General features: G+C 50.6%; 2 protein-coding genes across 3 annotated transcripts in view; one reads left to right on the forward strand and one right to left on the reverse strand.

Moving 5' to 3' along the window:
- LOC122373394 (citramalyl-CoA lyase, mitochondrial-like) overlaps positions 1 to 24,241 on the forward strand; it is a 69,632-nt gene that overhangs the window by 21,730 nt on the left and 23,661 nt on the right. The window contains exon 8 of one of the 2 annotated variants that reach the window (XR_006255037.1): positions 19,121 to 20,338. The exons of the other annotated variant lie outside the window; for it this stretch is intronic. The gene's annotated coding sequence lies outside the window, so the exon portion shown is untranslated. Of the gene's footprint in view, positions 1 to 19,120; positions 20,339 to 24,241 lie in introns of those variants that run through there. 2 annotated transcript variants of the gene reach the window in all.
- LOC122373397 (LDL receptor repeat-containing protein egg-1-like) overlaps positions 1 to 24,241 on the reverse strand; it is a 45,390-nt gene that overhangs the window by 13,039 nt on the left and 8,110 nt on the right. The window contains exon 3 of the mRNA XM_043351391.1: positions 3,679 to 3,850. Within this exon, the coding sequence (XP_043207326.1) occupies positions 3,679 to 3,850 (172 nt within the window). The remainder of the gene's footprint in view (positions 1 to 3,678; positions 3,851 to 24,241) is intronic.

Here is a 24,241-nt window from a genome sequence, read left to right on the forward strand (position 1 = left end):
TATGCCGGCACCTTGGCCACTGCAGCGGCAATGCTGAAAACAAGGCACAGGATCGCTGACGTTTCACCACATTGCACAGTGCTCGGTCCAGCCAGGCCCCACGGCAGTGCCGTGCCAGCCCCGTGGCAGACATTTCACGCGGTACCAAGGCGGTCATCACACCAGCATCGAGCCAGTGTTGCGGCGGTCCCGCTCCATCCCCTCGAGCCCATTGTGTGAAGCAATGGCCGATCGGAGGGTACTTTTAGGCACTTTTGTTGGTCCTATGACATATCACTATGGCACTGATTTCCATTATATGTTGCCTTTATGCCTATTTTCTGAATGGTATTTGTACCTAAAAAAATGAAATAAATTTGAATAAATAGATGTGAAAATCGTAACATTGTAAAAGCTGTTGTGAATCTGGTAAATTTATTGCCAAGTTATCTGTCGCAAAATTGTGATGATTGTCGTGTAATCAGTTTTTTTTTCTCGCATGCAAGCCTGACTCAACCCCCTCATCAGCGAAAGCGGCTTGAAAAAATTTGAAATGTCCTCGATGATTGGAGTCACTTTTTTGCAGTTTTTATGCACGTTTTTGCTACTGTGCTTCCTCTATATACTGTCGATCCCTTCGCGGCGGGTAGGTTGAGCAGTAATGGTTGCAATTTACTTACTGAGCGTAGAGCGACACTTTGGCAGATTTGTTTGCATTTTATGCTCCTTTTATGACCGATTTACGCGTTCGTCTATCGCCTCCTTTCCACTTACAAATGGGGAACAAGACGAGATGGTTAATAGCCCATCAACTCGTGAGCACCCTAGGGCTCAGCTACTGGAAAGTGGCGAAGTAGTTTGAAACTGTCATTTTAGATATTTCCTGATGTAAATTAAAGGGCATTAGCATAAAGTTTTCTTGTACCTTTGACAGTAAACAGAGTGAAAAAAGTTTTCCGTGGTACCCTTTTTTACTGAAAGTTTTTTAGGCACATTTTACAGAGACGGTACGCCTATTATCTACCGGATTAATTACTTATGTTTGCTCAGCATGCGAATTGCGTATGGTTACGGTGTTATAAGTTGCAAATGGGATTAGCTTTCACATGTGACCGACAAAGTGATGTGCTATATGTATTGCGTCTTTACCAATGTTCAGATGTTTCACGTTGCCAGTTTATCAGAATATAAGCATAGCAGCTAAAAAGTAGGTAGATGCACAAACAAATCGATATATTATATCCAGCAGTGCGTGCACTACCTCCTCCGTGGAAAGTAACTGAAGGACCAACAAAAGCGCCAAGGAGACATAGGCGGCGGAACGATTTGAGACAAGGGGGGCACCAGCTCAAGGAGCCAAACTTAGCCCGCGCCCCGCTGGGGGGGGGGGGCAGAATCTGCCCCCTCCCGTTTTTCGCCAATAACTTATAAACGCGTTACGCCAGCGACGTCAAACTTTCAGTACCTTATCATACATCAATTTGACACGTTCCCTGAAAATTTGAGCGAAATCCGTCGGATTTTTTTTTTTTTGAGAAATTGACGTTTTAGTGACGTCATGTTCGCCATTTTCGCCTCAAAAACGGCAAAATTTCAAACGCCGCTAACATCTTCATTTTTAAAGGAATCAAGACGTAACAAAAAAGGTTATACGTGATTCTACTTTGTCTATCGAATGGCTATCTCGGTTTTTTGAAAATTTTGGATTTTGGCCCAATTTTTTTTTTCTAAAAAAACTGACTTTTTTGGGAAAATAATAATAAAATCCAAATTTTTGAGTGTATCGAAAAAACCGGAATATATGTCAGAGAAGTGGTCTATGTGCACCTGCATACCAATTTTTAGAAGAATCGGTTCAAAAACGTGGGAGTTATTCAAAATTTTATGACGTCACGATACACAAAATTTTTGAAAAATGATTTTTTTTTTTGGAAGTTCTAGACCTCGTACGGAAACAAAAATAGCACCATTCGATTCGCCGTGAAAAACTGCATCAGATAGACACCTTTTTAGGCCTTAACAACCAACTTCAAAATTTGACCTCACTTGACCTGACCTTGACCTGACCTCGACCTGAAATTCATCCAGAGGTGGTCCATATCACTTATTGAGTGTGCCTATTAAATTCTATGAGTAAAATGGCCCATGAAACATGTGTCGCACATGCCCTTTTCTATATTTTGTTTTTGGTGACCTGACCTGACCTGACCTGGCCTTGACCTTGACCTTTGAATGACATTGTATGCAACGAATATTGTCTTGGCAGTCTAAGCACACGTTTTGGGCAATCAGTCTCAGTCCATTCTACGGCAACTACGGTGCAGGGCCGATAATGTAGAAACTTGCATTTTGTACCCTTGACCTGACCTTGACCTGACCTCTGACCTACTTAAGCAAAAAAATTTGGGCTCTTAAGATCCGCCTTGTTGAGAGCTTTCGATTGCCGTTTTCCCCGTCTTTCTACGACCCTCGGTTCGGAAGTTAGACAGGGGGGCAGAATCTGCTGCCCCCCCCCCCCCCAGCAGGGCGCGTATGGCTGAATAGCCCAGCGGGGCGCGGGCTAGGGTACCCCCAAATCCTGTTTTCTCATCGGATTTAGGCCACTTATTTTTCGTCACAGCCCTGACACGATGATTTTTTTTACCAAACGAAAATGGCAGTTCACCCCCATATGTGTGGTTAACTTTAAGCTGATCCTCTAGTACCTATGTGCTTGTCTCTTCCTTATTCTCGTTTGACATATTCCATTAATCCTACATGTATCAAATTACCAAGAAGCCATCGCAGTACTAATCAGTGGCGAATCCCGGGGGGAGGTCACATGGGTCATGACTTTGGGGCCTGGGGTCACCACATGCTTGCCAGGAGCACCACAGGCCTGACAGCCGATAGGGGCACCACAGGCCCGCCAGGGGTACCACAGGCCTAGCAGGGGCACCACGGGCCTGTCAGTGGCACCACAGGCCTGTCAGGAGCACCATCGTCCTAGCAAAAGCACTACAGGTCTTCCAGGGGCACCACAGACCTGCCAGGGGCACCAGAGGCTTGCCAGGGGCACTATCGGCTTCGCAGGGGAACCACCGGCCTCGCAAGGGCACCATGGGCCTGTCAAGGGCACCACAAGCCTGTCGTTGGCACTTTAGGATTGTCAGGGGCACCACAAACCTGTCAAGGGCACCTGCGTTCTAACAGGGGCACCACAGGCTCGCCAGGGGCACCACAGACCCGCCAAGGCCCAGGGACACCACAGGCCTGTCAGGGACACCACGGGCCTGTCAGGGCCCATGGGCACCTAAGTCATGTGCAGGGCCCACCGTAGGCTTGTCAGCAGGCAGGGTAGGTAGGTACCACAGTCTTTCCAGGGGCACCAGTCATCACACGACAAACCAAAAATAAAGAAAATAAAGAACTGAAAATAGGGCACCACCAAAATTAAGTGGCCGAAATCCGTTGAGGTTTTAATTTTGGGTACAGGTAGGGGCACCACTTCGATTCATGACCCTCCCCTTGGAGTTTTCCCGAATCCGCCCCTAGTACTAATACATCAAATTTAAGGGGGGCACCTTGCTATTGGTGCCCCCTTGCAGAATTCAAGGGGGCACGGTGCCCCGGTGCCCCCCCGTTCCGCCGCCTATGAGGAGATACTGTTCCTCTGTACTGTTCCACCCTTGCTCCACCCCCGTGAAGACGGTGCCCTACCTCTCCTCTGCGTTGACGCAGATGCCGTTGGCGCACTTGAAGCGGTTCTTGCCGTGGCACGGCTCGAGCATACAGTCGCGCCGGTCCTCATCACTGCCGTCCGGGCAGTGGGTGACGCCGTCACACTTGTTGAGCGCCGAGACACACTCGTGACTGGTGAGGCACCGCCAGCCTGCCGGCACACAGCCGTAAGGCACGTGACTCGCGGGTGGACCCAGGGGAGCCGGGCCGGGCTATGAGGACAGGTGTCAATATCTGAAGTTCAAGAATAATGCTTTCGATGTTTAACGAGTCTTCTTAGGCGAGTAAAAAGCACAAGTTCATCTATTACGGACGCTACAGGAAGGACAACTAATTGTGATGTCCCCTTTTTCATAGGGGTCCGCTGAGCACTTATGTGGGCAAAACGTGAGAAGCAAGACTGATTAGAGAATGAGCTTCAGCGAATAGCTTTTTAGTTCTGTGCTTAAGTTAATTGAAGAAAGAAAAACAAAACAAAAATGAATTGATAAGGAAAAGACCTTTGATTAATGTTCCTCTCTTCGTCCAAATGCAATTTACAATGTAAATGTCAGGCTCAGTCTTTCAATTACGCTCAGCCTATTTTCCATAAAATCAATAAAATTACATTTAAGCCGTTACAGCGCAATGCCAGCCACATACCACTCATTTACCGTGTCACCCCTTTTCCTCAGACATCCCTGCGGCCGCTTTGTGTTCATTGTTATTCATGCCATGCTGCTCCGTTTGAATACCGTTTCAAATATCACCGCTAAGCAAGCGGCTCATGGTGCTCTCTGGGCTTATGATTACACCGTGTTGGAGCGTTTCCTCCCCGCCGGCCCCGCACAGAGCGGCATCCGACCGGGCTGCGACAGTGGCGGTTAATAAGCGGACCTCTTCACCAGCGCACTCATCGGGCCGCGAGCCGGGGCTAATGAGAAATGTAAAAGTTACTGCCGGCCCTCGACCTGGCGTTATGAACCCGCATATTAATTCCAGCGCCATCAAATTAGGCGGGAGCCGTTTGGCATCCTCGGGGGCGCTCCGAGCCTCGAAGGCCCTTAGGTCAGAGCATCGGGACCCCTTGCACAGCCGAGGCCTCGCTAAGCTGCGATAGCCGCTGAAAGTAACCTAAACGATCAAAGCCTCAGGTGTTTTGAATCCTTTGGCCAAAGCCTCCGTTGATCACACATCAAGAATCTCAGATCCACTAGCACAATCTCGGGGTACAACTGTATTCCGATTCATTCAGGGTTTCCTCAGACTAGATAGAAACTCCTTTACTTCTCTACTGTCAAAATCTAGTCAAGAGTGCTAGTCAAAATCACTCAGTTCATCAAGGATTACTCGGCGTAACTTCAAGTCGTTCCATTTACTGCAGGCGCGCACACAGGATTTTTGAATGGGGGGGGGGCACGACCTTCGAACTGGGCCCCCCATGCCGAAGGGCCCCCCCCCAAAAAAAAAATACGGCCCACGGGGCTATATTTCGGTTGGTTTGAAGCTTGAGCAATTGGTTTGTCAATGCATGGTAGGTAAAACAATTATTTCGGTACCAGCTTAATTTTCAAAACATATATATTTTTACGCTAGCATGTTTTTTTAGCATTTTTTTTCGCGGACCCCGGGCCCGCGAGTCACCCGGTGGCCCGGGGTCAGCTCAGGCAAGGATGTATCCAGGACCTTTCGATGGGAGGAGGAAGGCACGGTGGGTCCAGTCTCACTGGCAGACGGGTCTCTTTAAAACGGTCTTTGCATGAGAAAATGTGGAAAATCGGCAAGCAAAAGTATCATTTATGTCCGAGGAGTGTGCCTAATGTACACTAATGCCTAATTTACATGGTATTTATTTTACGAGCGAGCGAAGCGAGCGAGCTCCTCAGAGTCACCGGTGTGTGGCGCGCTCAGAGGTGCCAGTGAAAGGCCGTCAGATGCGCTGGTGTTGGGTCCTCACAGGCGCCGTTGCGGGGTCTTAGGGCTTAGAGACACTGGTGGGGCCATCATTGGCATGTGTGTGGCCCTGCAAAATGGCCTGCAAGTGGAAAGTGGCCCGTCATAGGCTGGCAAGGACACTCGGAGGCTGGTAAGAGGCCCTCAGAGTCACTGGTACGTGGCCCTCAGAGGCGTCGGTGTGGGAACTCTCAGAGCCGCCGATGTAGGCCCTTAAGATGCGCTGGTGGGGGTCCCTTGGAGGTGGGGCGAGGGGCCTCGCAGTTGCCGTTGTGGGTGCCTTTAGAAACACTGGTGTGGACCGTGTGTCTATCACAGACGGATGTGGAGCCATAGCAGCCAATCCCTCGTTGGCCGTTACTAGGGCCCTGAGCGGCCGGCGAGGTCTCTCAGAAACCGGCATTGGGCCTTTATGAAGATAATTGTGGCTACATAGGAGCAATAACGTGCCCCCACAAGCCCTGTGGTGTCCTTCCGAGTTGAAGTGCGGCCAGCGCGAACCCTCTGCTACCCACTGGCGCCGCAGGGCCCCTCGGTTTTGAAGGAACCCTAAACCCGAGAACGGGCACGTACCCCCTCGCTCCCTTGCTATGTCACTGAATCCAAGTGATTAGGGGCCCTTTAGGTAATCAGGGGCGTTTCAGATGACCAGGGGTTTTCAATTGATCAGGGGCCCACCAGGTAACCATGGGCCCCTCTGGTAACCAGGCGTTAAGTAACGAGGAACCCCATCAATAACCAGGGCCCCTCAGTAAACGGGGGCCACTCAGGTAAGTGTGGGAGTCCCGCAGAAGAGCCGGCAAGGTTTCTCAGGTCCGTTTTTTGACAAGGCTCTTATTGACTCAGGTGCGAGCCCTTTGCCATCAGCAGGGGGCCCTTTCAAGCCTTTTGAGGGCCGTTTAACGTCTCTTGAGTTCCCATTGAGGCCTTCTAAGGGCCCTTTGAGCAGTCGAGGGGCCTTTGAGGCCTTTTGAGGGCCTCTTGACGTCAGCTGAGGACCGTTGGACGCCAGCTGAGGATCGTGTTTATGGGCCCTCTGATGGCCATTAGACGCCAATGGATGACCCTCTGATACCAACTGGGGCCCTCTGACACCAGCTAAGGGCACTTTAAGTTTGACGCTAGCTCAGGGCCCTCTGGCATTAGCTGGGGGGTCCTCTGACGCTAGCTCAAGACCCTTTGACGCTCTTTAAGGCCTTCTGAGGGCCCTTGAGGTCTTCTAAGGGCCCCTTGAGGTTTTCTAATGGCCCCTTGAGGTTTTCTAAGGGCCCTTGAGGTTTTCTAAGGGCCCCTTGAGGCTTTTTGAGGGCCGCTTGACGCCAGCTGAGGACCGTTTGAGACCTTCTGATGGCCATTTGGCGCCAGCTGGGGGCCATCTGGCACCAGCTGGGGGCCCTCTGTCACCAGCAAAGGACTCTTTAGAGCCTTCGGAGAGCCGTTCGACGCAAGGGCATGGCCCTCTGACGCCAGCTCAGGGACCTTTGACACCCTTTAAGGCCTTCTGACGTCCGTTTGACGTTAGCTGAGGGCCCTTTGAGGCGCTATCTGAGGGCCCTTTAAGGCCATCTGAGAGTCCTTTGAGGTCATCTGAGGGCTCCTTAAGGCCATCTGAGGGCCCTTTGACACCATCTAAGGGCCCTTTGACACCAGATGAGGGTCCTATGACGCTAAGTGAGGGCCCTTCGAGGCCACCTGAGGGCCTTTTGAGACCATCTGAGGGTCCTTTAAGGCCATTTGAGGGCCCTTTGTACACGGTCTTCGGTGGTCTAAGGATTAGTTAGAGGCCCATTTGAGGCGGCCTTCGGCCGCCTCAAATGGGCCCCTTCCTTCGAGTTGGGCCCCCCAACTCGAATGGGGGGGGGCACGGGCCCGTGTGCCCCCCCCCTTGTGTGCGCCCTTGCGATTTACTCAGGTCACACAAAGAGTCACAGAAAAGTGGCATTTAACCCTTGCCGGCACAGGCCATTTTGCGTCCTTCGACGGCACAAGGGGGGGGGGGGGTGGTACGACCCCCCTCGCGTTTGGCCCCTGATCGAGCTAGAGCTTCGCGGAAATAACGAGCGTGTTGCCCGTCACGAGAGGAAGCCGATGCTACCCAATTTTAAGGTCCTAGGTCATTGGGTGACCTTCCAGGTCAGGTCAATGACCCGAAAACTGGGAAAATCGGGACCTGTTAGAAAGTCGTAAAGTGTATGTTGAATATTCTAACGAGAGCGCTCCCGGAAATGATCACGCGAGCCAAGTGTTTTAATTGTTGTAAATATTTTGATTGAAGAAAGGTCAAGGTTTTTAGTTAGTTAGTAAGGAGGACAAAAACTTCGTAACGGGGGGAAAATATTAAGGAAATAGCAAATGTGAAACATTTAAGAGAAATATTCATATAATGTAGACAGTGCATATTACGATAAGAAATTGCTGGTGACCGCGATTGAAACGGTAATGTTTTGCGTTAAGATACCGCCTATGAGAGTGTCACTCAAGCAATAAACCCCGTAGAAGATGTCCTTTCTTTCTCTATGACTCAAGAAGACTCCGACTACAAGAAAGTATAAAGAAACTATATATTTATAATTAGCAGTACCAGAAGATCCCTCCAGGGAATTAACAGTTACGAAGTTTATTCTTGCTCATAACAAAGGAATAGTTTCATTATATTAAATACGAACGATATGACCACGTAAAATCTACCTATTCAAGCATCACAAGGTACTCAATTTTGATGTGATGCGGATGGATCAGCGCTCCTACAAGGTAATTTATGAATCTTATTCATGTCCTTTTATTGCTATTCGTTTCGTGTCATGATGCTATAAGACCAGCTGCAAGATGCTGCTAAATATGAACGTCAAGGACTTGAAGCGCGAGTTAAAGGCACGAGGTTTGTCATGCCAGGGAAATAAGGAAAAGCTTACGCTTAGATTGGCAGAGGCTCTAGAAGAACATGACAACGTAGAGCCAAATGACAGCGTATCCCAAGCAGGTACAAGAGCAACGACGTCAGAGTCTCTGACTTTGCGACAGGCAGATGAAGCTGCCGCCAGAGCTGGACTGCTGGCACGTTTGAAGGCCGTTAAGGAAAAACAAGAAATAGAAAGACAGGTTGCCGAGCTTAAACGTAAAGAGGAACTGCTAGATTTGGAAGCCAAGATAGCAGAAGTGTCCGCTAGAGAGCAGGCTATTAAATGTTTCCAGGATCAAGAAATGGCAGGTGCCGCAGTCAACGAATGTAATACCTCGCAAGGATCTCACCGTTGTCCAGTGCCGACCGCCGAGTCTGGTGTCGGTGGAGACAAGTCAACGAGCGCGGTTGTCATCGATGACCAGCCCGCCACGTCATCAAACAGGGTGAGCTTCGCCAGGGACGACGGCGCGTCAGATAACCCCGAGCCGGACAACAGACAGCTGACCCAAGAGCGCGAGCGAACTGCCTCACTGATGCGCTTACCGATCATAGAGATGAAGAAATTCGGAGGAGACGTGACCGAGTTCGCTCAGTTCATGAAGGGTTTCCAGCTCAAGATAGCCTCAAAGCTGGATTGCGCACAAGAGAAGCTTTATTATCTTGAACAGCACATGACACCGGGCAGCAAACCGCACGCTATAGTGACAAGTTGCATGTATCTGGAGAACGGGTACCAAGAGGCTATAAGGATGCTGAATAAGAGGTACGGCCAGCCTAGCCATATAGCATCAGCATTCATGGATCGTATTAACTCGTTCAGTACGATTAAGGCGAATGATGTCGAGGCGCTCGACCGATTTGCGCTGTTGCTGCTCAGCTGCAAAAATGCCCTCGGCTCTTCCTCGCACATGATGGGAGATCCCAGAACAATGCGATCTTTGACCAGCAAGTTACCGGAGACTATGCTGAACAGTTGGAGGAGACATGCCGATGACATTGAAGAGAGGCAGGGACGTGAAGTGAAGTTTGAAGACGTCGTGAAGTTTGTTGGAGATGAGGCTAGGATAGCAGCCAATCCCACCTACGGTCGTCTCATGTACAGTCGCGACAACAGCGCAGTGCTCCCCTCCCAAGGCAGAGCAGGCAGCAGCAGTGTGAGGCGCACCAGGCCCGTTGTTGCAGCCGCCCAAACCCAGAATCAGGCAGCCTGCGTGTTCTGTGACGTTATAGGGCACGTCACAGCCGACTGTGAGCAGCTTCGAGCTACTCAACCGGAGCAGAGAAAGGCGTTCGCAATGAGCAGGTCCCTGTGTTTCTCTTGCCTAAGACAAGGTCACATGAGCGCCGATTGCCGAAGACGAGCTGAGTGCAGAATATGCAAAAGGCGTCATCCGACTGCGATGCATCTGGGACGCCCACAGAGAGAGAACCGAGACCAAGGACGTCATGAACTCGCCATTCAAAGTCGTGGCCATGAAACTGGACCACCGAGAGAGACAGTTCAGCCACCACAAGAGAGGACCGGTACTACTGGTGCGACAGTTTGCGGAACCGCAGGAGCGGAAAACTCAGATCGGCCCACACTACCCCTGGTCCCAGTCATCGTCTGTAACGGCAACATAAAGATTAAGACATTCGCATTCCTCGACAGTGGGTCTACCCATTCGTTCGCTACTGAAAGCTTGATGGATCAACTCGGCATTAAACAACAGCCCAGCAGGCACCTGACCATCACGACTGTGGCTCAGGAGGACATCAGCATTCCAACACGGGAAGTGGAAGGACTTCACATCACGGACCTGTGCGGAGATAACAAAATGGACTTACCAAAGCTCTTCAGCATGGAGAATATACCTGCCGACCCAAGCGACTACCCCAAGACAGACGATGTAAGAAGATGGGATCACCTCAGATATTTAGAGCTACCAGAGCCCGAGATAAGTGAAGTTGGATTGCTCTTGGGAGCAAATGCGTTCCTAGCCATGGAACCAGTGAGAGTGATTCCAAGTGTAGACGGAAGCCCATACGCGGTGCTGACTAGATTTGGTTGGGTGGTCAGTGGTCTTGATTCACCATCACGAAAGTCGCACACCACAGTGTGTAGAGCGGCTGTGAAAGACGAGAGAGCGTCCATCGAAGAAATGGTGCGTAACATGTACGACAGCGAATATGAGGAGAAACTGCACTGCACAAGAAGAGGCCTATCAGTGGAAGACAAAGAATGGGTTCAAAAAATTGAATCCTCAATGGAGATGCAAGAAGGCCATTACAGCGCTGTTTTGCCAACAAAAACGCCAGAAGAGAAGATGCCAGCGAATGTGAAGATGGCCGAAAACCGACTGGAGCATCTCCGATCACGACTGCGAAAGGATGCAAAACTTGCTGAGGACTATAAAGGCTTTATGGAAGAAATGATCAACAAGGGGTATGCAGAAGAAGTGCCGGAAGAAGAACAGAGAAGAGCAGATGGACGAGTGTGGTACCTGCCACATCACGCAGTGTATCACCCGACAAAACCTGACAAGATACGCGTTGTCTTTGATTGCGCAGCAAGATACAATGGCGTATCACTCAACGACATGCTCCTGACTGGTCCAGATCAGACGAATTCATTGGTGGACGTGCTGCTGCGATTCAGGCTAGAACGGGTGGCGGTCACAGCCGACGTTGAAGGAATGTTTAACCAAGTGAAGGTCGATGGAGCCGATCGAGATCTCATCAGATTCCTCTGGTTTGAGAACGGAGACATCAGTGGTCGCGCTCGTCACTATCGAATGACGGTCCACTTATTTGGGGCCACAAGCTCACCCAGCGTAGCATGCTATGCTTTAAGAAAGACTGCAGCCGACGCGGGTGACGACTTCTCGCAAGAGTGCGTGACAACTGTCAATGAAAACTTTTATGTAGATGACGTGCTACGATCAGTTCCGACAGACGAAGAGGCCATCACTCTAGCAAATGAACTAAAGGACCTGTGCAAACGGGGAGGGTTCAATCTGACTAAATTCGCATCGAACAGCCCAGCGGTGGTAGAAGCCATCGAAAACGAAGACAGATCGACTGAAATGAAGAAATGGTCTGGCCTCTGGGATGAGCTGCCGACCGAGAGGGTGCTCGGGGTGATATGGCACCCAGAACATGATCTTCTGAAGCTGTCTCCACAAATAAAGAGCGCGAAGGTGAAGACCTGCTCAAGACGCGGTTTGCTTTCTATGGTGAGCTCGGTATATGACCCGCTAGGTATGGCTGAACCGACCGTGATACAGGGACGTCGTCTCCTGCAAGAGTTGACCCGGAAGCAGATGGACTGGGACACTGAACTGGAAGAAGAGGACAAACTAGCTTGGAATGGCTGGCTTTCGACTCTGGAAGGCTTGGACAGTCTGAGCATCCCGCGATGCATAATGCCTAGGGACTTTGGGAGTATCACCACTTGTCAGATACACACGTTCGTCGACGCGAGCGAGGCAGCTTACGGCGCTGTGTCATACATCAGGCTGGCGAACGCTTCCGGTGCCGTTCAGGTGAGCTTTCTGAAAGGGAAGGCACATCTGGCTCCCCTGAAAATGGTAACAATCCCACGACTCGAACTGATGGCCGCTGTGACAGGCGTGAGACTCAGTGCACTGATCCTGGGTGCATTGAAGATCCAGTTGGAGCGCTTGTCGGTTGAAGTAGAAGAGTTTTTCTGGACAGACAGCACTACGGTGTTGAGATACATCAACAACCGCAAAACAAGATTTCACACATTCGTTGCGAACAGGCTGGCAATCATACATGACGGGTCACACCCTGCTCAGTGGAGGCATGTGCCCAGCTCTCAAAATCCGGCGGACGACGTGTCAAGAGGAACTCAGAGTGACAGGTGGCTGACAGGGCCAGAATACCTCTGGAAAAACGAAACTCAGTGGCCAGAAACGCCTCAAGCGTTACAAGACACGACAGATGACCTGGAGGTCAAGAAGATGACTGTGTGTGCAGCGAAGGCTTATGATGCGACTCAAGAAGATGATCTTCAAAACCCACTGCTGAAACTCACTGCACACTACAGCGACAGGCACAGGCTTCTCCGAGCAGTAGCGTGGATCTTGAAGGTGAAACAGGAGTTGATTCGTCGAAGTAAGGAGGAAGGAGTCACGACGCAAAGGAAGACGATTTTGCTGGAAACTCAAGACATCCGAGAAGCAGAGAGAGCTATTATGATGAGCGTACAGTCCGCTGCGTTTCCAGAGGAGGTGGTGGCCTTGAACTCAGGCAAAGACATTCGTGCAACGAGCAAGCTCAGCAAACTTAGCCCCTTCCTTGAAGACGGCATCATCCGAGTCGGCGGAAGACTGCAACATTCAGCTCTTGAATATGATGCTAAGCATCCAGTCATTCTCCCGAGTCATGCGAGCTATGTGAAGCTACTTGTCGATGACGTCCACAGACGAACAGGACATGCAGGCCGACAGCATGTTTTGGCAGAACTAAGGAAGAGGTTCTGGATTTTGAAGAGCACATCGGCTGTCAAGAGAGTGCTTAAATCGTGCTTCACCTGCAAGCGGCTACGTGCGAAAACGGAAAAACAAAAGATGGCAAATCTTCCAGGCGACAGGATCACAGCGGGGGAGCGACCGTTTACAAGAACTGGGGTAGACTACTTTGGACCCTTCTACGTCAGCCAAGGTCGAGGACAAGTTAAGCGATATGGCGTTATTTTCACCTGCCTATCAGTGCGCTGCATACATATTGAAGTGGCTGAGGATCTGTCATCGGACTCGTTCATCTGTGCGCTGAAAAGATTTGTAGCTAGAAGAGGGAACGTCAAGACCCTGAGATCAGATCGAGCAACAAACTTTGTTGGAGCCCACAGAGAACTACGTGAAGAGCTGAAGCGGCTGGAGGAAAAGGAAGAGTGGGTGGCAAAGGAGATGCTAGCCAACGACATTGACTGGAAGTTCAACACTCCAGGAGCGTCTCATCATGGTGGAGCCTGGGAACGAATGATTAGAACAGTTAGACGGATTCTGGACACGATGCTCCACGCGAAAACACTGAAGAATGAGACGCTGCAAACGTTCTTGTGTGAAGCCGAGGCGATAGTGAACAGCCGGCCTCTGGTCTCGCCATCGAGTGACCCCCTCGACGCTCCGCCCCTCACTCCGAACGACATACTCTTACTCGGGGCCAGTTCTGGAACGACACCCTTGAATGTCTTCTCTGCATCTGACAATGACAAACGGAAAATGTGGAAACAGGCGACCTATATGGCAGATGTGTTCTGGAAGCGCTGGCGTCGAGAGTACGTTCCACTGCTCCAGCAACGGTCCACCAGCACCGCTACGGCCAGACAAAACCTGGCTGTGGGCGATTTGGTATTGATGGTTGACGACAGTGTGCCACGGGGCCAATGGCCCATCGGTAGGGTCGAGTCAGTCAAGATGTCAAAGGACGGCTTAGTGAGATCGGTGACTCTGAACATCAGAGGTGTTACAGTGCAGCGTCCGATTACCAAACTTGTGAAAATGTAATAAGTGCTGTGTATGACTACTGTGTATGTCATGTCGTAGGTACCTTGCGAATGTAAATGTTGAAAGAGTTCTTTCAAGGGGAGGGTGTTGAATATTCTAACGAGAGCGCTCCCGGAAATGATCACGCGAGCCAAGTGTTTTAATTGTTGTAAATATTTTGATTGAAGAAAGGTCAAGGTTTTTAGTTAGTTAGTAAGGAGGACAAAAACTTCGTAACGGGGGGAAAATATTAAGGAAATAGCAAATGTGAAACATTTAAGAGAAATATTCATATAATGTAGACAGTGCATATTACGATAAGAAATTGCTGGTGACCGCGATTGAAACGGTAATGTTTTGCGTTAAGATACCGCCTATGAGAGTGTCACTCAAGCAATAAACCCCGTAGAAGATGTCCTTTCTTTCTCTATGACTCAAGAAGACTCCGACTACAAGAAAGTATAAAGAAACTATATATTTATAATTAGCAGTACCAGAAGATCCCTCCAGGGAATTAACAGTGTAGCTGTTTTGTAGTTTTCCGGGGTGCTGATCACGAATATCGTGTTAGTTTTGATCCAGAGATGATGTCTTTAAGCACTTAGACCAGGTCGGGTCAGGTCAGGTCAGGTCAACCGGTAGGGGTTGTGACGGGCATTCGTAATACGTGTCAACCGCCTCTGACAGCTTCGTAACATGTTACGAAGGCACCAAAACTACTTCGTAAATGTTCAAATGGTTGCTAAATTCGAATTCAGCTCCAAAAACTAGCCTAGAAACATGTAAAACTCGAAAAAGTGAACCGAGGTCACCCGAGGTCACCAAAGGTCAATGACCTGACCTGACCTTCAGGTGACCTTGACACCCACCTTAATGTATGGGAGCAACATCAAATCACATGTTTGAACGTTTGAAACCACGAAAAGCTTGCAAACGCGCGGCTAATGCGAGCCGACATACGCCGAATCGCGATTCCGGCCAAACATGGTCTCGGAAAAGAGGTCACAGGTCAAAGGTCATTTGGGTCAGGGTCATGAAATTTTCAGGGTAGGTGTAAAGTTGATCAATGCGAGGGTACTGAAAGTTTCGTCGCGATCGGCCGCTTTTTACGCGAGTTATTTGCGAAAAACCTTAGGGGGGGGGGGTGCATCAACCCCCCTGTGCCGGCGAGGGTTAAAATGTCAAGAGTAGCCCTCAAGACGAATTTCTTATTTCAGCATTTAGCGGGAAGCCAAGTGTTCCTCGGAAAGAATCCTGCGTTTTATACTGCTAGGCATCCAGTGACTTCCTGGTAATTCCACAGGGATTTGTTCGGTCTCCCCCTATGGATTCGGGAGTAATCAGTGCTCAGGCTCATCAGAATTTCCGGCGACTAAAGACGAGCGTTATACCAGTCATTAGCATATTTATATCCAAAGTCCTGTCGGCGGCTCCATCGTGTAACTACAATCGAAAACCTTTGTGCGTGAATCTGACTGAACAATAGGCTGGTTCCTGGTTTGGGACGTGGGGCAGGAACCTGATTTTATAGTTGGTAACGCTGCAAAAGTATAGCGTACATTCAGTGTTCCATAAGCACATCTGATTGTCTCAAGTCCCTTTGAAATGTAAGAAATAATTGAATATCAAAATCCTTTTTCGGATATTGCGGCTCATATTGATTTGCTTCGCCCGGTCTCCAGCGGAGGTATATTCATTTTAGCTATGTAGCTATTTTGTTCCCGACGTTTTTGGTGAACGACCCAACGCTCTAGTGATTCATTTGAAATACATTAGTCTAAAATGCTAACCAGTACATGCTTTACCGTCGTCTCCAACTGGCCTGTTTTCTGAACCCTTTCCGGTTTTATTAGTTTGATTTTTTTTTCTTATTAGTGTTCCCCACAAAATGTACTTTGCGCATCGCAGAGTCGCATTTGTGGCTTCAGACTTCGACTTTTCTGAGAATCGATCGTCCGTTCTCTGAAGGACACTGTCGCTATCCAAACGTGAGCTGCGGTGCATTCCTGACCGAAACTCTCAGAACAGAAGCGATGTAGGACCCTGCATGTCTCCGCGATGGGAGCGACGAACGGTCGTCGGCTAGGGGCGACACGCTGCTAGCATTTCCTGCGATTTACGACCTTACTGACTGTCGCGGCGCCGGCTGGACCCAGTATTTATGGTAATTGGTAGTGGACCTGCGCTAGGGAACCGCGCGGTGACGAACACACACACACACAAGCACACACATTTCCATTTCTGAAGCGGAATTCTAAATGCACAACTGATAATTGATTCAACCGCTTTGGTTCCGAAGTTCCGAAGTTATCGCCTATAACCAATTATATCATTATTTGGCGTCAATTGCGCCGAATGCAGCTTGCTCTAATTTTGTATGCATCAGTGTGCGATGCCACTAGCAATTAAATTAACTGTTCTTACCTAACTGTGAATTTTGTTTATCATTTATGTTATGCGTATAGGTTAGAGCAACTACCCAGACCATTTTGTCAGTGACGCACCTCGCCCCTTAGACGCTCATACGCCCTCAGGGGCAGGATCGGAGCCGACGCTTTCGACGCTCGTTAACCGTCAGCGCTCGTCACGATCGGTGGATTGTAGGCCCGTTGCCGTTTTCTGCGTTGTGTCTGCCTGTTGTCTGCGATGTCTGCAGAATGTCTGCGGTGGCTATGAGTTGTGGAGGCGGCAGACACACGCGGACTGGCTTGTGTCGGAATCCGCTGTGCAGAGCGGTGACGGGAAATGTTCGGTAACGGTGGAACACAGGGCAGCCAGTGACAGGTCTTGTTCGGTATCGGTGGGTGGGACGCAGCTCTGCGCTGCCGCCGTAACGGCGTAACAGTGAGGATGGCAAGGACGAAGAAACTGGGCGGTGCGGGCGGCAATTTGGGCGAAATGACATGACAGACAAAGATGGCTGTGAGTTTGAAACGAGTGGGTTCAGAAACAGAGTGGCCAGTTAGATTTCATGCTCTTGCAATGAAGATGAATTACAAAGGAAAAGATCATCCAGGATGGATGCAGCATTCTTTTCGTTTAAGGCTGGTTTCTATCGTGTTATAGTCCCCTCTTAACCTCCGGCCCGTGATGCCTAGTGCCTATTTGAGGTTGGTGCTAGGAGGATATGACCACGATACCAGACGCCCAAGTCAGGAAATATCTCTGGACGCTTTTAGAGCAAACGCTGCTGACTCGAAGGTCCACAGATACTCGTATATACCGGTCACGATGTGTCAGTGGAATATCACGGCCTCCCTCTCCCCACTTCCTTCCCCAGAGGAGGTACACGGTCCCGACAGGGGCGGAACGGAAGCGCCCTAGCCATGGGTCCGCAGTGTGAGTGATATCAGGAGGACGAACAGAGGACGAAATGACGTCTCGGTAATGTAAGCCGACTGAGCGGGCGTCTCACCGAACCGTCTGGACTGGACAACAAATTCAGGGACACTGACTCAGGAATGACGAGTTATCCGGTCACCTGAGACATGGCCACACCAAATTGAAAGCATCAGCGTATATCACGGGGCCCGAGTCTCCTATATTCTAGAACTGCGCTGCACCGGTACATAAAGTCCAGTTGAAATCCCTGCAGCGCGCCATCATGACTCGTTTCATAAGCGAATGATTCCGATACTGTCACGGCCCGTCCCACTAGTCATTCCGAGAAATCAGCCGGCGCGTCTGCCGGTTATAGCTGCGCCCTCTGAGCGGCCAGGGCACGTCGGTAAATCGGCCGGCCGGCCCGCCCCCGTGCGACCGGCCACGGGCCGCGCCCCATCCATCCACCTCCAATCTCCATTTGACGCCGCTTCAGACGGTAAATGGCCGGGGGAAGTGTTCCCTAGGCCGCCTTCGGTGAGCGGGCTGCCCCCGGCAGTAAACGGCTAATGGGGAGTGCGACTTAGCCGTGGCTCGAGCTGCGAGCAGTCCTCTGTAGATGGCACTTCTGTTTCGCCCTCCGAATGCGTTCGAGAGAACCGTTGAGAGCGGCGAAACAAACGACAATGTACAGTCCACAGCAGAAGTAATGTGGGGTTTCAGTCATGGGTATGTTCTGCTTCTGAAGCTTAGGAACGATTAGCCAGACTACAATGAAACTTTGAATGTAGCTTATATGTATCGTCACCCTTGCAGCTGCAACTCTAGCTATTGACATCTTCTTTTCGATCACTTCGCATTTAACAATCGCCAGTCAAAGCCAACCGTTGACATTGATAAAACCCTACATTACTTTAGCGGTGGGCTGTACATAGCAACAATCAACCCTGTGCTCAGTGCATATGTGGAGCCCATGTCACAGGTGATACGTATTCCAATAACATTTAATCAGATGGGAGGAACCTAGGTAATTATTATGCTGACAATAATAAAGAATTTGGGTACTTCGATCTCAGTTCTAAATCGACAATTTCATTTAATAAATTTTCGGCCATGAATAAAATAAAACACAAATCACTTGCTTCCAGATTCAACCAAAAGTTTTTTTTTTTGGAATTTGGAACGAACTGTCGAACTTTTTTGTACATTTTGCGACTTTTAGCGCTAGTCAAGACCTATGCCCCCCTCCCCCCGCCAAAAAAAAAAACGAAAAAAACCGCACGGTTTCATCCGATGGCGTGAACGGCGTAAAACTCTCCACTTCATCACCTCATATGATGTAACAATCGCTGCACGCTGACCTATGACCTCAGCCACAGCAGAGCCAGGTGACCTGGCGGCGGGCTGCCGGGTCTGTGGGGGCTGCGTCACCCGTGTTACCAGCACCAGGCGGCCGCCCCGTGCCGCCCAGCCGTCCGTCAATTCGCCACGCGGCACCCGGTCGGCGTTATGGCCGCACTTAACTCGGCTTACCCGGCTTTATGATTGAACTAATGAAACGGGGCGCCGTCTCTGCAGTCTCCACAGAGCCGTTATCAGGTTCGACTGCACGGCATCTGTTTGGTAACGATCCAGCGCCTGTCTGTCTCTGTTCGTGTGTCTGTTTGTCTCGCCGGTCGGCCGGGCAGGGCAGCAGGGTGCGGTTACGGCAGCACGTGTTGCCAGCGCAGCTGTGCGCTATCCGAGATCACCTGAGGCCCATGGTAATCTGCAGGTCTGCAGGCGCTCTCGCCTCTCGCAAGCCAGGCGGCCGAGGACAGCGCGCCGCTCCGCGTGGGGTACCGGTGACGACTGACACCGGTATGCGCGACCAATGACTACGTACGAGGGCTATAAATCGTGACGAGGTGGTATGCCTTGAATGGGTTTTGTTTCCATCCCTAGCTATAACTCAAGGCTTAGACCTGTGTGCGAGAGATAGCAGACATCGACTTCGCTGTGTTAAGTTTGAAGGCAGAGAGGAACCGACTGGCTGACTTTTTCCTGTATGGGTTGCGTCAGTGATATTTGTGCGTTTTATAGTTGTCCGTGCAGTGTGCATTGTGCCTTTCGCCCGGGACAAAAGTAATTTTTTACCTGCCTGCGGTGTAGTGCACTGTGTGTATGCAGCCAAGGATGTGATGCCCGTGATGGTCAGTTAAAGTAATTCAGTCAACGAAGCACGGTTTGACGATTGTCGAGCCCGTTGTGCACTTGATTTTGTCGCCGAAAGCACCTGTACCTTATTATATCGCCTTACCTGTGCAAACTGTGCATGGAAATTATATGCACATCTTTCTTCTACAGACGGACACGCCAGAACTCATGTTACTTGGTAGCTATGATCCCAATTCCCAACCCTAAACGCGATTTATTTTCCACTCACCCCGGCACGGCCTTCGTTACTGGCTCAACAAGGGCCCCTCAGAAATTAATCCGTCATGCTCTTCTGCGGCGCTGGTCCGTCGCCATCTTCTGCGGCGCTGATAGGTCGTGTCTTCGGAGGGCGAAGGCCTCGGACGCCAGCAAGGATTTTGGCGCTCCATAAGGTTCATTATTGTATGCCTTATGATGGGCGCCAAAAGCCTTTCTGGCGCCCAATCGTGCCCCATACAGATGCTCGCTGACTGCTTGAATGTCGTACACCGCTTGGATGTCTTGCAAGATTACATACCATTCGTTCTGGAAGGTGTTACCTAAGAATCATTTTGATATTTAATCCTACAGCTTGTGATTGCGCGGACCGCGGTGACGTAACATTCGCTGCTGCCGGCTTTGTCACAATGCATTTATGTATTTCAAGTGATTGACCAAATATTTACCTACTTACGTACTGTCCTGCGTCACAGATGATGCTCATAAAGTGACAGTTCCTAGGTCTGATGAATGAAATGTCATGCGACGCAATTGGAGTCTTCCTGAATAAAAGAGCATGGTAACATAGCAAAAATTGGATAAAGCCTTATATTGTTCCGACTAAGCTTTGATTTTATCAATTATTTGATAGCTAAGCAACATCAGCTATCGGTATGAATGAATGAATGAGTGAATCGACTCTATATAGATTTTCGCCAAGAAACATGGATCAAACCAAACAATTCGCTGAAAACGCCCCAACACATTACATCATGCGAAATTCATCTTCCTTCAACACCGCGAGGCCTGCAGGAGAGCGGAGCTCCCGTCAGGCCCCCGGCACCCCTGCGGCAGTGCGTGACCCCGGGCCCCTCCTGGACGGGGAAGGGGCGGTAGCAGCGCCCCTCCGGGTCCGTTTACAGCCCAGTTTGATGGCGCAGCGGCGGCGGTGTGGCGGCGGGGGAGGCCGAGGCGCGCATGTGTGCCTTTATGCGCGGCAGGCGCGCGTGTGTGTGCTATGCAAGCTGCAGGCCCTGAGCTGTTTCACGGGACTGATTTACGATCCAGGCTTCTGTCGAGTAGCTGACTCAGTCTCCAGTCTCCAGTTTGAGTCAGAGGACCACCGAGTCTGAGTCACAGGACCTCCAGGTCTGCCACAGGACCATCAGATCTGTCACAGGATCACCGAGGTCCGAGACTGAGCCACGGACCACCAAGTCTGTCACATGACAGCCGCCGTGACGAGCCATTCTTCGTAGTGTGGCCGACTGTCAAATGTCCCACGGCGACACGAACCGTCATTCTTACGCTTCATATCAACTAATCGACACCACATTTCCTTTTTGCGAGCCCAATTTGGTTCCATCACCAATACTGTCACATTCACGTCCAGTAGCTCCCGCCAAAACGGCCATCTCCCGCGCGCCGTCACCGCTTCATTGGAACCGACTTCGGGCAACAGTTGAAATGCGGCCGCCCCACACCGCCCTTTTCCGCTGAATCGGCGCTAAAGAACCGCTCAGATTTAGGAGCGGCGGCTAATCAAGTCATTCGACGAGCGTACGTCGCAGTTATGAACGACTGTGGCCGGCTGGCGACAAAAGTGGCGCCGTCGAGACGATCGTAGCGCGCGCCACAAAGGAGGCCGCGGCCCCGGGCGCGGGAGGGGCGGCATGCTAGCAGCGACTGGGGGCGGGGGGGGGGGGGGGGGAGAAGCGACGTGCCGACCGCCGCCGCAGCCGCCGAGATATCGCACCGGAACCGTTCTAATGGCCTATGGACGCATAAATTCGGCGTCCGGCGGCCTGTCGACACGCGCGGCGGGCGGCTGAGACGCGCGCTGCAGCCGGCAGGCCCCCTCTGCATCCCTGCAGCCCCGTGTGAGCCGACCGGGCTCGAACCACGCCCGGGAGGCGGCTCACGCGCCGGCCAAACAATGGAGAGCGCCGAGAGACCGGCGAGTTATGGACCGGGCGATAATCACGTACACACAGCTGATTAGGCGCAGAGCGCGTCAGCAGCTTCCCAGCAGGAGGTGGGTGGTGGAAGGTGGACGGTGGACGGTGGACGGGGGGCGGTGGACGGTGGACACTCGCGCCAAATTAGAAATTATCGTCTAAAACTGTTGCTGAAGCTCCCATGATCTCTCAAATGACATATAAATCGTATAATGTATAGGAAGTCGCGTATTTGCAGATAATCGAAAGAAACCTGACTAGTGCGCTATTTGTAAAACAGTACCGCATCGCTGTGGATACTGAATAAGTTACAATTCCCTAAACAGTTCTCTTTCTTGGTTTTTAATTTGGCATCCCTCGTTGAAACTTCAACCGTTCTCTCTATCTGATGCTTTTACTGACAGATTAGTCCTACAAATTGCCTGTTTCCCATTAACTTTACCACCATTCGGGCTGACTGAGGGCTTCCACCGCTGATCCGTTGGCCTACCGAGGCTAGTCCCGTCGGCATATCACCTTTGTTCGCCGAAAACTCTCGGCTGAGATCGACAGCGGGCAATGCAGCCCTCCCCGGCTGGGGAGCGGCACACGGGGGTCGGTTAGCAGGCATTTGGAGGCGGCTCGGGCGCGCCGGTGCCGCCGCCGCGAGTTACTACCTTCGGCTCGACCCTCCACTCACCAGTTAAAGCAAATGGAACAGAAGCCCTGGATCTTCGGCCGATCTTTGCAAAATTGAATGAATAAAACAGAGTGGCTGGACTGCCGGGGATCGCCGCCCGGAAGCCGACAGACGCCAGTTATCCCAGGTCATATATCCGAATCGGCATAGGTGGACAGAACGGGCTCATTCGCAGAAGTACGTATGGGACTTCCATGATGTGATGTGTGGCAGACGTGCTGCCCGGACGCTGTCAAAGAACAAAGGAAAACACTGAGCCTGGCTGGACGTTTTAGGGAGCCTAGAGGATCAAGCAACAAATTAGTATCGCCAAGCCTAGCTATCATTTCATTCGGACATACGGAACCTGGGAAGAATGAAACGGAATATCACCATACGATAACTCAAAGGCTCTTTGTTAGCTTCAACCCACGTAACTCAGGTATCAAGAGGAATATGTAATGCGCATTCGTGTGTAATGCTTAAATGCATTCATTAATGTGCATTTATTGATGTGTTCATTGACATTCATACGTATGCATTTACTATAAACGGAAACAGCTTATTTAACGAGACCGTTTTTAACGGTGAGCGAGGTGCACTAAGCAGACATTAAATCAATCATGAATTTGAACCTACGCTCCCCATATCGCTTACGTATTCATCACAAAATAAAACGTTTTATTTTAGTGATTCATGTCCAATTACCAAGTGAAATAATGTGATGTGGATTACAATCTAGTATGCACACCAGCACCTGACCTACCCATGCCAGCAATATCAGGCAACGAAGGCTGAAATAGTCAAACACAGGGAGGAAGTTCATATAGTTACATACCACACCGGAAGGTATGTTCCTATCTCGTGCACGGCACGGCAATATAAACAACAAATTGCAGCCCACCTAGGCGGATAGCATAGCAGCAAAACAAACGACAAACAGGGGGCATAAAGCTCATTTTTCCTGACACGCCAGCTGGGCGGCGGCAGCTGGGTCTGCCGACCCGCCGATGAAGGGGGCGCGCGCCAGCTGTCGCAGCCATTGAAGCTCTCCGCTGCATGGTGCAGCGGAGGATAGCGCCCCTCCCCTCCGTGCCGGCCGGATAGGACGGTCCCTCAGAGGGCAGCCCGGGGCCCGTCATGAGCGGCTGTTTGATGGTGCTGGTTCGGCCACGTGGTGGCTGCACGCTGTGCCGGCGTCACCTGTCCCCCACTGCCACCTGGCTCTAGCTGCACGATCAGGGCGGCTGATCTACCGGCACAGCAGCCGAGCTCAGAGCATGGCGCGAGCCGCGGACCGGCGCGGTGCAACGGGGATTATTTGGTACCGGGAACCGGCGAGTGAACAATGTCATAAAGGTTTTGCTCCCTCTGTAAGAAAAAGTCTGTCGTCTGATTTCTACCGCGGACACACACACATTTCAGCAGATCCAATTGCATGGTTAGTCTTACTCACAAGTACCTGTTAGCTTCATTTAGTTCACCATTACCTATTGTATGTGAATTATCTACACATTGAGCCATGCCGATGCGTGTTGAAGTGTGACTCGAACACTTTTAGTCAATTGTTTAATGCAGGCTATCGGCTGAGTCACCAATGGAATATTATTAGCGATGACTTATTTCTTGAACCCCATGACTCTGTCGTCATATTCGTTGTCCAGTGCCTTGGCCCTGTTTCCGGACCGGACGATCGCTGATGTGAAGGTATGTAGACTATCGAGTGTCAGCAATTATCACGGGGCTCCGTCTGAGCTCGTCAGGACTGCCGTCTGAGCTGCCAGCGTCATTGGTGACAGGGATTTTTTAACGTAAATGTCATTTTAACAAGTTGCCATTTTTAGTCGTAATGTGGCAATAAAGGAAATTCAAAATACTCGAATGC

The sequence above is a fragment of the Amphibalanus amphitrite genome, unplaced genomic scaffold, assembly GCF_019059575.1.
Source record: "Amphibalanus amphitrite isolate SeventyFive unplaced genomic scaffold, NRLGWU_Aamphi_draft 001487F_arrow, whole genome shotgun sequence".
Classification (NCBI taxonomy): Eukaryota; Metazoa; Arthropoda; class Thecostraca; order Balanomorpha; family Balanidae; genus Amphibalanus; species Amphibalanus amphitrite.